This window comes from Scyliorhinus canicula, chromosome 7 (assembly GCF_902713615.1).
Source record: "Scyliorhinus canicula chromosome 7, sScyCan1.1, whole genome shotgun sequence".
Taxonomy (NCBI): Eukaryota; Metazoa; Chordata; class Chondrichthyes; order Carcharhiniformes; family Scyliorhinidae; genus Scyliorhinus; species Scyliorhinus canicula.
In genome coordinates, this window is record NC_052152.1 from 85,108,450 (window position 1) to 85,120,977 (window position 12,528).

At 43.4% G+C, this 12,528-nt stretch overlaps 1 protein-coding gene across 6 annotated transcripts in view; it reads left to right on the forward strand.

Annotated features, from left to right (window-relative positions):
- The window catches only part of LOC119969104 (T-lymphoma invasion and metastasis-inducing protein 1-like), a 420,850-nt gene that overhangs the window by 137,935 nt on the left and 270,387 nt on the right, over positions 1-12,528 (forward strand). For all 6 annotated transcript variants that reach the window (XM_038802310.1, XM_038802316.1, XM_038802313.1 and 3 more), the window contains 2 exons: positions 144-1,213; positions 4,629-5,070. In XM_038802310.1, the coding sequence (XP_038658238.1) occupies positions 176-1,213; positions 4,629-5,070 (1,480 nt within the window). In that variant the 5' untranslated portion in view covers positions 144-175. The remainder of the gene's footprint in view (positions 1-143; positions 1,214-4,628; positions 5,071-12,528) is intronic.

Consider the following 12,528-nt stretch of genomic DNA (forward strand, 5'->3'; position numbering starts at 1 on the left):
AGATCAGCTCATTCTTGATCCAAGTTTGTCATTTGTTACTTCCTTCTGAAACTTTTTGATCCAGGGAAGTTTGTGTCAAATATTATTAGGTTTTTCATTTCTCAGTATAATTCTCTAACAAAACTTTCTTTTAAATTTTATAGGTATGTTCTTGTTTCCTTAGACAGACCAAAACATGGGAAATTCAGAGAGCCAGAATGATAGTGAACGAGCATTTTCTGGAGATGAACGTGCAGGTCTGGCACGCAAGCATATGTCTCGATCACTTCGCATTCCCACTAAAACTGCTCGAAGAGCTAGGCCTACCTCTGCAGTCAGGATTACGCACAGAAATTCTGAAACCAGCACTAAATCTAGCAGTACTCCCAGCATTCCACAATCACTGGCAAGGGATGGCCTTGACATCAATAATCCTGGAATCCTTAATAATGTTTTGACTGAAGACTTTACCCATTCCTCTTGGGTGGGTAGAATGGGTAAAAATGCAAGGCCTGTGTCTTATCATACAGGCTCTTCAGTTTCCAGTCTCAGGAGAAGGAGTGCTGTGCAGCCAGTACATTCTAGAGATGAACTTGACATTTGTTTGGAAAGGCACATTGTCCAAGATGTGGAGAATTTTGAGGAAATCAGATTGGACTCCGCTTGCCAAGCAAATGTTGGCGATCTGCATCTAGTTACTGGAAATGGAACAACTGTTTTAGAAAGCACAAATATCAGGAAAAAACGTTCCAAATCCGCTGACATGTGGCGACAAGATAGTATGGAATTCTCCTTATCTGACCTAAGTCAAGATCGGTTAACCAGTACAGAAGATCTGTTGGATAATAATGATGACAAGGAATATGCAGAAAGTAGGTTAATAAATAGTAATTCCATGGAATTGGAACAATTGAGTGGAAGCCAACGAGCTACCTCTCTGAATGAACTATGTGGTCAGAAATTTACTGCTGCAGGCATGAACAAGACACGGAGAAATAGATTTATGACTTACTATCGGAATTTGAGGGCCCATTCACATGGTACAATGCAGCCAGAAAATACAAATGCTGTAACATGGTCTGCTGGAGGAGATGCAAGTGTATCTTCATATGCTGCCTCTACACTGCCCTGCCGGAAGTCCCATTGCCTTTCAGAAGGAGCCTCTAAAGGGCGATTAAGCCACATTAATGATGAGAACAGAACTACGCATGTCAGAAGATCCAAAACAACACAGGTAATGCATAGGATAACGGTAATGTTGGCTAGTTTTTATTCAGTGGTTAAGTAGTACAGTAAGTAGTAAAGGTTAATTGCAGACATTTGTAGGATAATGATTTGGTGTCAAATAGTCAGCAGTATTCTGAAAATGAGGGTTGTCATTCTATTTTTGTCTTATTTAGCTGTGGCCAGAAAGACCGTCCAAGGTTTTTTTTAAGCATTTAAGTTAATTAACATTTACCGGTATGTAAGAAGGCTGTTAAATGTGATCATGATGCCCCCGGAAGGTAGGGAGGTGGAATTAGTGATCGCAATGGATGCAGAAAAGGCTTTTGATCGGATAGAATGGGATTATCTATGGGAGGTACTGGGACAGTTTGGACGGCTTTATTGATTATAGAATTTACAGTGCAGAAGGAGGCTATTCGGCCCATCGAGTCTGCACCGGCACTTTGAAAGAGCACTGGATAGACCTTTGCATCTAGGACAAGATCCCAAATCCAACCAGGAACAACATTGAAGAATGATAATGCCACGGGTTATGAACAATTAACGAAACCTCCAGACGAGGTTATCATTATCTGGGCTTACCAGAAGATTACCTTTTATGCTTTAGAAACTCATGGATTCATCAGTTCTGTGCATTTACATAATGGTAACTAAACATGCACATGTATTGGAAAGTGTTGTATTTCTTTGGAAGAGGGTAAGGAAACTTTAAAAAGAAAGGGAGGTGTTGTCATATGTGTTTACGGCATGGTGGCACCGTTGGTTAGCACTGCTACCTTGCAGTGCCACGGTTCTTGGTTCGACTGCAGCTTTGGGTGACTGTGTGGACTTTGCACGTTCTCCCTGTTTGTTTGTGGGTTTCCTCCGGATGCTCCGGTTTCGACCCACAGTTCGAAGATGTGCAGGTTAGGTGGATTGGCCATGCTAAAATTCCCTTTAGTGTCCAAAAAGGTTAGGTGGGGTTAGGGGAATATGGTGGGGGTATGGGCCAAGTAGAGTGGCCTTTTGGACTGTAAGTGCAGACTCAATGGGCTGAATGGCCTCTTTCTGCACTGTAGGGATTCCGTAGCAGCTGCTATTATATAGCATAACAGCTTCATATTACGAGTTGGAAAATATGTAAGGTAAAAAGTAACGGAAAAGTAAACCCAGTCTTCATTTACTTTTGCTTTGAACAGGGCACCCAGACAGCTCTGGTACCAAGATTTATATCTATGTTTTAAAAATAAATCGCCACAGTCACAGAGAACCAAAGGCTGCTCTCTCCTTTTTGCGAGAGCTGCCTGGTGGTAGTTTAACCTGAGGGTCTCCAGACCTCAGGCAAGGGGCAAGGCTGAGAAGGCGGGGCCTTAATGAATAAGCTCAGCCGACACAGGAATTGAACCTATGCTGTTGGCGTCACTCCGCATCATGAACCAGCTGTCCAGCCCCATGAGCTAACTGACCCTCAATATATTATTATATATCACTGTTCTCATGCACCTTGTCTTAACAAATTAACCCATAATATGTTTGCCCAATCTCTTATGAGTGATTGGTGCTTTGTGTCATTGCAGCAAATAGGTTCATGGTAATAACAATATACTGTTTGATAATTCAGATCTGTAAAGTAACAGGCTTGTTATGGGCAACAAACTTGGGTGCCGCACTGTCACAATGTTCAACTTTATTGGGGGAAGTTAATTCAAAGTTAGTTTTCTTATAAACTGTACTGATTCGCAAAAGGCTGAAATAAGAGTGTCAGCTGAAGGTTCGCTTTGAACCTTGTTTGAAAAACCTCCAGGTATACCACATACAGCAGGCATCATTCATTTATCCTGAAATCTAATCCGCAATCTGAAGAAAATCATGTCCTTTTCAAAGACACCAGCAAGAGATCATTGCTGCTGCACTTAATTTGAACCATTCTTAGTTCAATGTGTCTCTATTCTACGCCAGCAGTCAAAAATCTTTACAATTAAAAATATTTGACATGAGTATTTGTCTGTCTTTGTCTCCATACTACTCCCTGGATAAATGACCGACATTTGGAACATTTTGCCTGATCATAGAACCATAAAATCTCTACAGTACAGAAGGAGGCCATTCGGCCCACTGTACTACATTGAACCTTGGAAAGTGTACCCTTACTTAAGCCTGTGTCCCGATCCTAACTCCGTAACCCAGTAATCCCACGTAAACTTTTGGACATTAGGGGCAATTTAGCATGGCCAAATCCACCTAACCCATACATCTTTGGACTGTGGGAGGAAACCGGAGCACCCTGAGGAAACCCACGTAGGCACGGATTTTCTTGCCTCTGCACTACTGGACAATCTCGGGTCTGATAGCATATGTGGAGAGAGAAGGGAGCTAATGTTTCGAATCTGGATGACTGTCAATATGACGATGTAAAGAGCCAACAGATGGGATAGTGAATCAATATAAATATGTAAATAGTATATTGTATGGTGAAATAATCTGCAGTTTTGCTCACTTCATCTGGCTATGGAAGGGAAAATTGAGTTTTCACTCCTGATTACTTTCCAATAATTTTGGTTAAAAAGTGCATCTGTGCAGATATTGGCTGAAAATTGCACCAGTTTTTAAAATAATCTTTATTATTGTCACAAGTAGACTTACACTAACACTGCAATGAAGTTACTGTAAAAATCCCTAGTTGCCACATTCGGGTGCCTGTTCGGGTTTACAGAGAGAATTCAGAATGTTCAAATGATCTAACAGCACGTCTTTCGGGACTTGTGGGAGGAAACCGGAACATCCGGAGTAAACCCACGTGGAAACGGGAAGAATGTGCAGGCTTCCGCACAGACAGTGACCCAAACCGGGAACACTGGGGGACACTGGGGCTGTGAAGCAACAGTGCTAACCACTGTGCTACCATGCCACCCATCTGAACTATGCTTGTTTCCATGGTGCGTAACCTGGGACGGTAAATGGGAACAGTTAAAGTAAATAACTAAAATAGTTGAGGAGGGATAGCTTTTACAAATATTATTAAAATAATAATTAAAAAAAAATAAAGAGTACCCAATTCTTTTTTTTTCAATTAAGGGGCAATTTAGCGTGACCAATTCACACATCCTGCACATCTTTGGGTTGTGGGGGTGAGACCCACACAGATCCTGGGAGAATGTGCAAACTCCCCGTGATTGAACCCGAGTCCTCTGCACCGTAAGGCAGCAGTGCTAAAAATATTGTCCAAATTACTGTGCTCAAGAAAGAATAAAGGATTTTTCATAAGCTTGAGAATAGACTGCTGAAGTAATTTTCAAACATTGTAAATGAGTGGAGGATAAAATAAATATAATTGAACTTGTAATTGCTACAATTTGTATGTGGATTATTATTTTGTTTCATATCGATGCTTTGGCGGAATCATCCAACCAGCCATAGTAGTAAATTTCTGTGTTTCTGTGTAGGATGTTACAACAGGAGATGGAAGTGAATGTGCAGATAGTGGTATTGATGGTGCGATGACAGACAATGACCATCTTTCCCGCTATTCCAATATTACCAGTTCAACATGTCATCCACCCACTTTTAATCGTGGGCTAATGTATAGTGAGATTGGCGCAACAGGAGATGCACTTCGGCAAGGGGTGTATGAAAATTTTAGATGTACATTGGAGTCAAATGTCATCGGCACAGAAAATCCAGAAGAAGCAGAGTCAGCTTTGAGTGATGAACAAAGCAGTGGTACCCTCAGCTCCCCAGGACAGTCAGATAGCCAAACTACAGACCAAGGGACTGTTCGAAAAGCAGGCTCACTTGCTGTGAAGAACTTTTTAGTCCACAAGAAAAATAAAAAAGTGGAATTGGCCACACGAAGAAAATGGAAATATTATTGGGTATCATTAAAAGGTACATTTTGATCTTTATTTTGTTTCAGAAAACTCAGTACCTTAAACCGTACCAATGAAATGGAGTTAAGTGCTGCTTGCTAGTCATGCTATTTATTGTTGTAGATATTTTAGTATCAGCTTTGTGAAATAAATGCTTGCTTTCCACCACTTTCTCTTCATTTAATGTACTACATTCTTTAAAAATGAATTAATTATCAACTTATACAAGATCATCGGTTGCATTATCCTCAGCTTAACACCTATTTTTGAATGTAATGGAGACAGAAAACCATGGGAAATGTAATGGAGAAGTTTAGTGCACAATGTCTGTTTATTTTGAATGGTTTTACAATTTCCCCCCCATCCTTACTCTTCGATCCCTGTCTAAAATCTGCCCTCAGCCAGCAAATGGCAAAAAACATGTACAACATCCAACATGACTTTCCTTCCACAATGTTGGTCACCTCTCCCATTAAACAATGCCTCTAGGAAAGTGCTCTTGCAGGTTGCTGGAGATGTTGGCAATCTGAAAGTGATTGATGGTGGCCACTACTGTATAAAGCTTTTTTTGCCGATTGAAATCATTACTATGAAAGCCTATGGCATGACATTATCTAAAGTTCAACTTACAGAATAGTTGAATCCTCGCTGATGAAGTAGAAACTTTGAATTTGTGTTTTCTAGATCCTCACCGTTCCTTCACCTTCAACTATGCCTTTTCCCTTGTGCGGTTTTGATATTCTTTGGTGTATGGCAGCATCGGTGCCATTTGGCATTAACCCACAGATACCCACTTCACCATTATGTCAACCCAGAACCCATCTAAACTTGTGAAGCTGCCAGTGCATCAGAAAATTATATTTCCCCTGAAAGATGTTCATACTGTTATGGCAGCAACAGATCTGGAGTCTATATCAAACCGAACCACTGTACTGCCAAGACCATCTATCTATCACAATCAGTCAGTGTCAAGTACTCAAGTTCTACTTGCATTGTATTTGCAGCACAGGAACAGGTCGTTTGACTAACAGGTCCACACTGGTACAACAGTTGATGGCACCTTTGTCACAAGTCAATTGAATTGTTATATTGAAGGTAACATTCCTTATTTCGCAGAGGAATTTCATTTATTGCTTTTGCAATGGACATGGTTCATCAACAGGAATGGATAATATAAATTGATAGAGTGGCTGTGATTTCCTCAAGTTTATCTGTAGTTATACTTGTCCTCTTTATTATGAACTTTGTGAATTTCCTTCCCTCAGGCCGAAGATCCTAGATTTCCTTTTTTTATTTCATCAATAGGATTCCTGCTGCAAACTTGGGAATTTTTGTGGCTTGATGAAAAAAATTTTTTTTCAATGTAATGTACCCAATTCATTTTTTTTCCAATTAAGGGGCAATTTAGTATGGCCAATCCACCTACCCTGCACATTTTTGGGCTATGGGGTTGAGACCCATGCAGACATGGGGAGAATGTGCAAACTCCACAAACTCCACATGGACAGTGACCTGGGGCCGGGATCGAACCCGGGTCCTCAGCGTCATAAGGGAGCAGTACGAACTACTGCGCCACCGTGCTGCCCCTGATGAAACAACTTTTGACATCTTCCGCTATTTCAAAGTATTTAGAATAGCTGCCCTGGAGCTTCTTGCTGTTGCAGCCATTTAAGCACTGCAACAGCATTAGATTTCACTCCTACTTTTAGGATCTTGGACCAGACCCGAACATTTTATTTAATTTGTAAGACTGAGGTAAGGATACTTCACTCTGGAGTGACTCCACCCACAAATAGGGATTTGGTATATTAAAAAGAACTTTATTACGAACACCGGATTAAACTAACTTGAACACATACAAGAAATTGTTACCAGTTAAACCATGCTTAACACTAAAATGAAACACTAACTGCTATTTTTTTCATTTCCAAGCAAACAAACCCATCTCTGGTCAAAACCCACTTTTAACCAGAGACAGCAAACGCAGGATTACTTGCTAAAGATTGGATAGAGATCTTTTGAGACTGATTTATGAGAGAGACATGACACCCTGTCAGAATACTGTAGAATCACTGGCTGTATTCTTCAGAAACTGCTTCTCGGCTTGCTTTCCAGCCAAAAAATAAAACTGAAAACACCACACATGACTGCTTCAACCCTGGTCCTCCCATTAACTACATAATCTCAATCCCAATAACTGGGTTATGACCCTCTTATTAAGGATAAACAAAATGGGCGGGATTCTCCATTGGTCGACGCTGAAGTCGGGAAAGGTGATTGAGCGCAGAATCAGTTTTGACGCCTACATCATTGCGAGCGCGAGTTCGCACCAAATCCAATCACTGGTGCCTCAACAGCGGCGCAATGTGTTCTACTCCACACTCACGGTGCACGCCGTTGGCATATCATATATCATTAGTAGACCTGATCCAATATACTCGGGGGCCTCCTTGATCCTCCGCCTTCACCAGGGGGAATTCCCGACGTCGAGGTTCACTTGTGCTTTTAAAAATCATGAAAAGTGGGCCGTGGCTGATGAGGGCGAGAGAGGGGGCATGTAAAGTCCGACAATGCCATAGTGTGCTCACAGTTGTGCCGCTGGCTGAGGGACTTCTACCAGGGCCAGGGGTAGCCAGGAGGTGGGCTGTGGGGTCGAGGTGGATGGACATGGAACGCCATTGCCGCAGTCTCCAAACAGCCATATGGTTGCGCATGCTGCTGATTGCCCATTGTGATCTTGGCGCCACGGGTTGTATGGGTGCCACGCCAGGCCATCTCCCTAGTACCTCCTGGCCCCAGCAAACCCATCAAGGGATTTGCACGCTCCAGCGCAACCAGTGCCATCTTGTTAGCTGGGATGAGCTTGTGAGGGGAGTGCTAATATGTGGCTACTGCTTGTCAGCCTCTCGAGTGCCAATCTTACCCCAGCAAATCAGATGCCGTTTTCCATTGGAATCAATCGTGTTCCACATGGTGCCAGTGCTTAGCCCCTCGACCATCGGTGAATTGGTCCAGGTACAGCGGCAGTTTTGCTGTCGCAGAAAATGCATCCTGCCCCGGTGTCAACACTTTGTCTCAGGAGCTGAGAATTCCGCTGAATGCCTCTAATTATCTACTCCCCAGGGAATCTCCTTTCTATAAACAAAATTTCATTAGCCCTATTTCTGTAAACAGTATACATGGTTGGAAAGAATTATGACCTTTTACTTTAAAAAAAAAAAACTTTTTGTTGGCATTTTCAAAATTTATGAACGGTTATGTACATTGTTGGCCGTGTTTATTTACTGTATTATACTGAAAGGTTTGTCTTGTACTTTCCTTAATTTCCCCTATTTACATTCTGCCATCCTCTGGCTCGGTGTGTGCTCCATGCCCCCCTCTCACCAACCCCTTGTGTCCCACCTGGTCATTCTTTTGGGTGGATGGGAGGTTCCCTCCCTCCCCTCCACTTTCTCTCCCCTTCCTCCGCCCTTTCTTTTTTTTCCCCCATAAACTTCAGCTGTGTTTCCTCTGTGATTGGGGTGGGTGGGTTGCCCCCTCCCTCCCACGTTGTCCCCTATTGTGTCTCTTAAGCCTCTTCTCCTCCTCCCCCCTCCCCCCGGATTGTGCGTTCCTATGGTGCCCCCTCTGTCTTTATTTTTCTTTTTCCTCTCCCTTTTCTTTCTATCTTTCCCGTTTCCCCACCTTACACATTGTGGCTGGCCTCGAACAGCTTCTGGAACAGGTTGTCAAACTGCCCCCATGTGTTCAGGAAGCCTTCCTCCGACCCTCGGATGGTGCACTTAATCTTCTCCAGGTGGAGAAATTTCAAAAGGTCAGCAGCTGTGGATGGTGCTGCTGATCGCCAGCTGAGCAGGATTTTTCGGTGTGCGATTAGGGAAGCGAAAGCTAGGGTGTCGGCCCTCTTTTCCATGTGTAGCTCTGGCTGCTCTGATACCCTGAAGAATGCCACATTTGGGCATGGCTTCACCCTCACAACCTTGGACATTGCCTTGGGGAAGGCTGTCCAGAACTCCGCAAGTTTGGGACAAGCCCAGAACATGTGGGTGTGGTTGGCTGGGCCCCTCTGGCACCGTTCACATTTGTCCTCCAACTCTAGGAAGAACCTGCTCATTCGGGTTCTGGTCAGGTGTGTTCTGTGCACCACTTTGAGCTGCATGAGGCAAAGGATTATCTCTGCTTAGTGTTTCGCTCCAGAGTCCCCAGTTCATCCTCCCATTTCTGTCTGGTCTCGTCCAGTGGTGTTCGGGCTCTGTCCAGTAGCTGTCCATACATTTTCCCACATAGTCTCCCTTCTTTACTGTCTGTGCTTATCAGATCCTCTTAGAGTGTAGTTTCTGGTGTGCTGGGGTACCCTACTGTCTCTTTGCGGAGGAAGTGCTTTATTTGCAGGTGTCTCATTTCCTGGACCCACTCGTCTGTAAGTTCGTCCAGTGTCGCTAGTCTGTGCCCTACATAAAAGTCCCTAACTGACAGTGTGCCCCCATCCCGTCTCCTGTTTCCTAAAGGTAGTGTCTATCATGGCGGGGGGGGGGAATTAATGATTGCCGCAGATGGGAGCCATGGGGGACATCCTAGTCAGTCCAAAGTGCTGTCTTCATCGGGCCCACGTTTTCAGTGTAGCTGCTACCACTGGGCTTGATGTGTATTTTGCCGAGGGGGATGGGAGTGCTGCTGTAGCCAAGGCCCGGTGGGTCATTCCCTTGCTGGAGGCCTCCTCCATCTGTACCAATCTGAGTTGGGTTTGCTTACCCACCCCGTCGCTCTTTCTACCATTGCTGCCCAGTGGTAGTACTGCAGGTTTGGTAATGCCAAGCCACCTTTGATTTCCCTCCGTTGCAGTGTTGGTTTGGGAATTCTGAATGGAAGTATTCAGAACTGGTGGTGTTGGTTCGAACGCTCGCCTTGGGAGCATTGTAGAAGAATCTCACTCAGTCGGTGAATCCCGCTCTTAGCCCAAACCATTCCAGTACCTCGAGGAGGTACTTCCATTCGACTCACTATGACCTTTTACGGCATCTTAATTGCATGTTTTGCAGCCCAAGTATCTGTCTTTCTTTTAAACCAGCATTTTAAAAAACATTACTGCAGCAGTCACATACACATACAAACCCAGGATTTTAACCATTACTCCACCAGTTACATATAACACTATATATCTTAAATTCCCCACATTCGCGGCACTATCCCGAAGGAGATTACCAGCAGATGGTACAAATAGCAAATGGAGACTGTTCATTTCTCTCAGTGGCACTTGTTATGTTTTCCCTTGGGTAGTGAGATAGAAGGGTCAACAAATGGGGAAACAACCAGCATCAGTGAGAAGCAAGTGAATTTGGATTGTGGGAGAGCTCAGAAGATAACTCACTGAAGAGCAAGGGTCCTCTTCTATATCTGCTAAGTCCAACAAAAATATAGACTTCATGGGTTTAGCTGTGAGAAGAATACAGCTGTCTCTGACAAGTAGATGGAAGTATGCTAAGGTGTTTCAATGTTATAGTCTGGAGGATTCGGCTGCCAGCCTTTATGATGGCATCAGCACTCTGGAGAGCATGTTTATCTCACAGGCTGCTGCACCAAGCCCTAACTAAAATAATCAATGTCACCAGCCTTTACAGAGTTTGGAGAAGCTTAAATACTGCCATCCAGGGTCTGGATTCTACTTTGGAGAAACTTAAGACATTCTATTACATAAAAGGCACCATTGACTGGTGAACCAATTAGATAAGGTTTTCAAGTAGTCACTCATCTGCTGTAGTCTGCTCTTCTCTACAGTGGGAAAACTATGGTCTCCAGTCCCATGGGAATAGCAATACTGTGAGGAAGTTGCCCTTTTTTGGGATTACGGAAAGTTTGGTCCTTTGCCATCCTTTCAACCCTCATGGTGCAAGCAAATTAGCAAGGCCACACTGTTCCAGAAGCAGTTGAAGCACACAGGGAAGGTGATGTGCCATTGAGCATCTGTGTACCTCTTTCTCACAGTTGTGAACTGCACACAAAATTGCAACTGATGACATAACCCCTGGAACAGATTGAAAGCCAACAGTGGCAAAGCAGGGCTGTGATAACTTTAACAGTCACGAGCTAAATATCCTCCCCGATTAAGTAGACAGCAGATCCTATTATAAGAGGCTGCAGAGGTCTGAGGCAAGTGGTTTGAGGAACCATAGCCTTCTGAGTCAGATAAATCCAGGGAAGAGACACTTGGAACATGCGTGATGTGTAATGGGATGAGCGGTTCTCACTTCTGTCTTTTGATGGGTGCAGCTGGTGCTGAGTACTATTGCTGCCCCTGAGTTCCTAGTAGTTTATCCACTATAAACCACCAGAAGGTTTACTAAGGGTGATGAGGTCATAAAACTGAGAAGAAAGTGATTTGGAAATGTTCCTGGCAAAACAGAGGACAAATGGGTCCTGTTCTCAAATAACCACTCCTTTAAGTTCTCCAGTGGTACAGATAGGCAGCTAGAAAAAAGGTTGTGCACACCCCACCTCTCCATTTCCAATCCATTCTTGAATGCTGCTGATCTAATGGCCTGGATTTTGGCAGCACTGGGTCACATTCTACAGACGGGTGTCTTGTTAGTGTTTAGATGTTGTGCTCATTTGATGCATTGTTATCTGCCGATCAGTGCCAGATGCAGCATTAAAACCTGGAGGCATGCAGGAACAGGGCCAGAAGAGCTCAAATCCAGACCACAGCTTCAGTGGCTCAGTGACATTGGTCTGACCAGGTTGATTTGGGTGGGTCAGTCACTGGGCTTCACTTTTTACTTGAAATTAAATTGAGGTCAAAATTGCACTGTAGGGCCCTGATTTAATGTATCCACAAGACTCTTGTCTGCACATGGTGTGTGGCTCTACCAAAGCAAAAAAAAATGCATGGTTGAAGTAAAAGCAATGGGTAGGCATCCAGAACATATTGGAAAACTTGTACCTGCTATTTTAACTATGTGTCCGACCTGTTCCTATCAGTTGGACTGAGTTAAAATCTTCCTGTGTAAATCAGCAAGTTGAATAGCACAATGAAGCTGATCTCAACTGAGGCACTGTCAAAAGCTGCAGCAAGACTTGATGCCTTTGGACTGTGGGCAAAACCAGCCAGAGTTCAGGTTCCTGCTTACCATCCAGAGATGGAATGCACCTCTTGCAATAAGGACTGTGTTAGGCTTAGCTGCATTGTTCACCTTGTTAAATTCTACAACTATTCACCTTTGAGGCTGGTGCCTGAATAATGGTCATTTTAGATGAGTTACTGGAGGGTATTCCAGCAAGAAATTCCCACCTTCATGAGAGGAGGAAATACATTTACGAGGAAAAATAAGTGAATCAAAAAGATCCTTGGCAGCTCTAAGCATATCTTCTAAAAAGTATAAAGTGCTTAAAAATGCTCAAATTTACCATTTAGTTGAGAATGTTACGAAGACAAAGTTGATATACAGAATTAATTGGTGTAAATTGAATTTCATTCAGAATA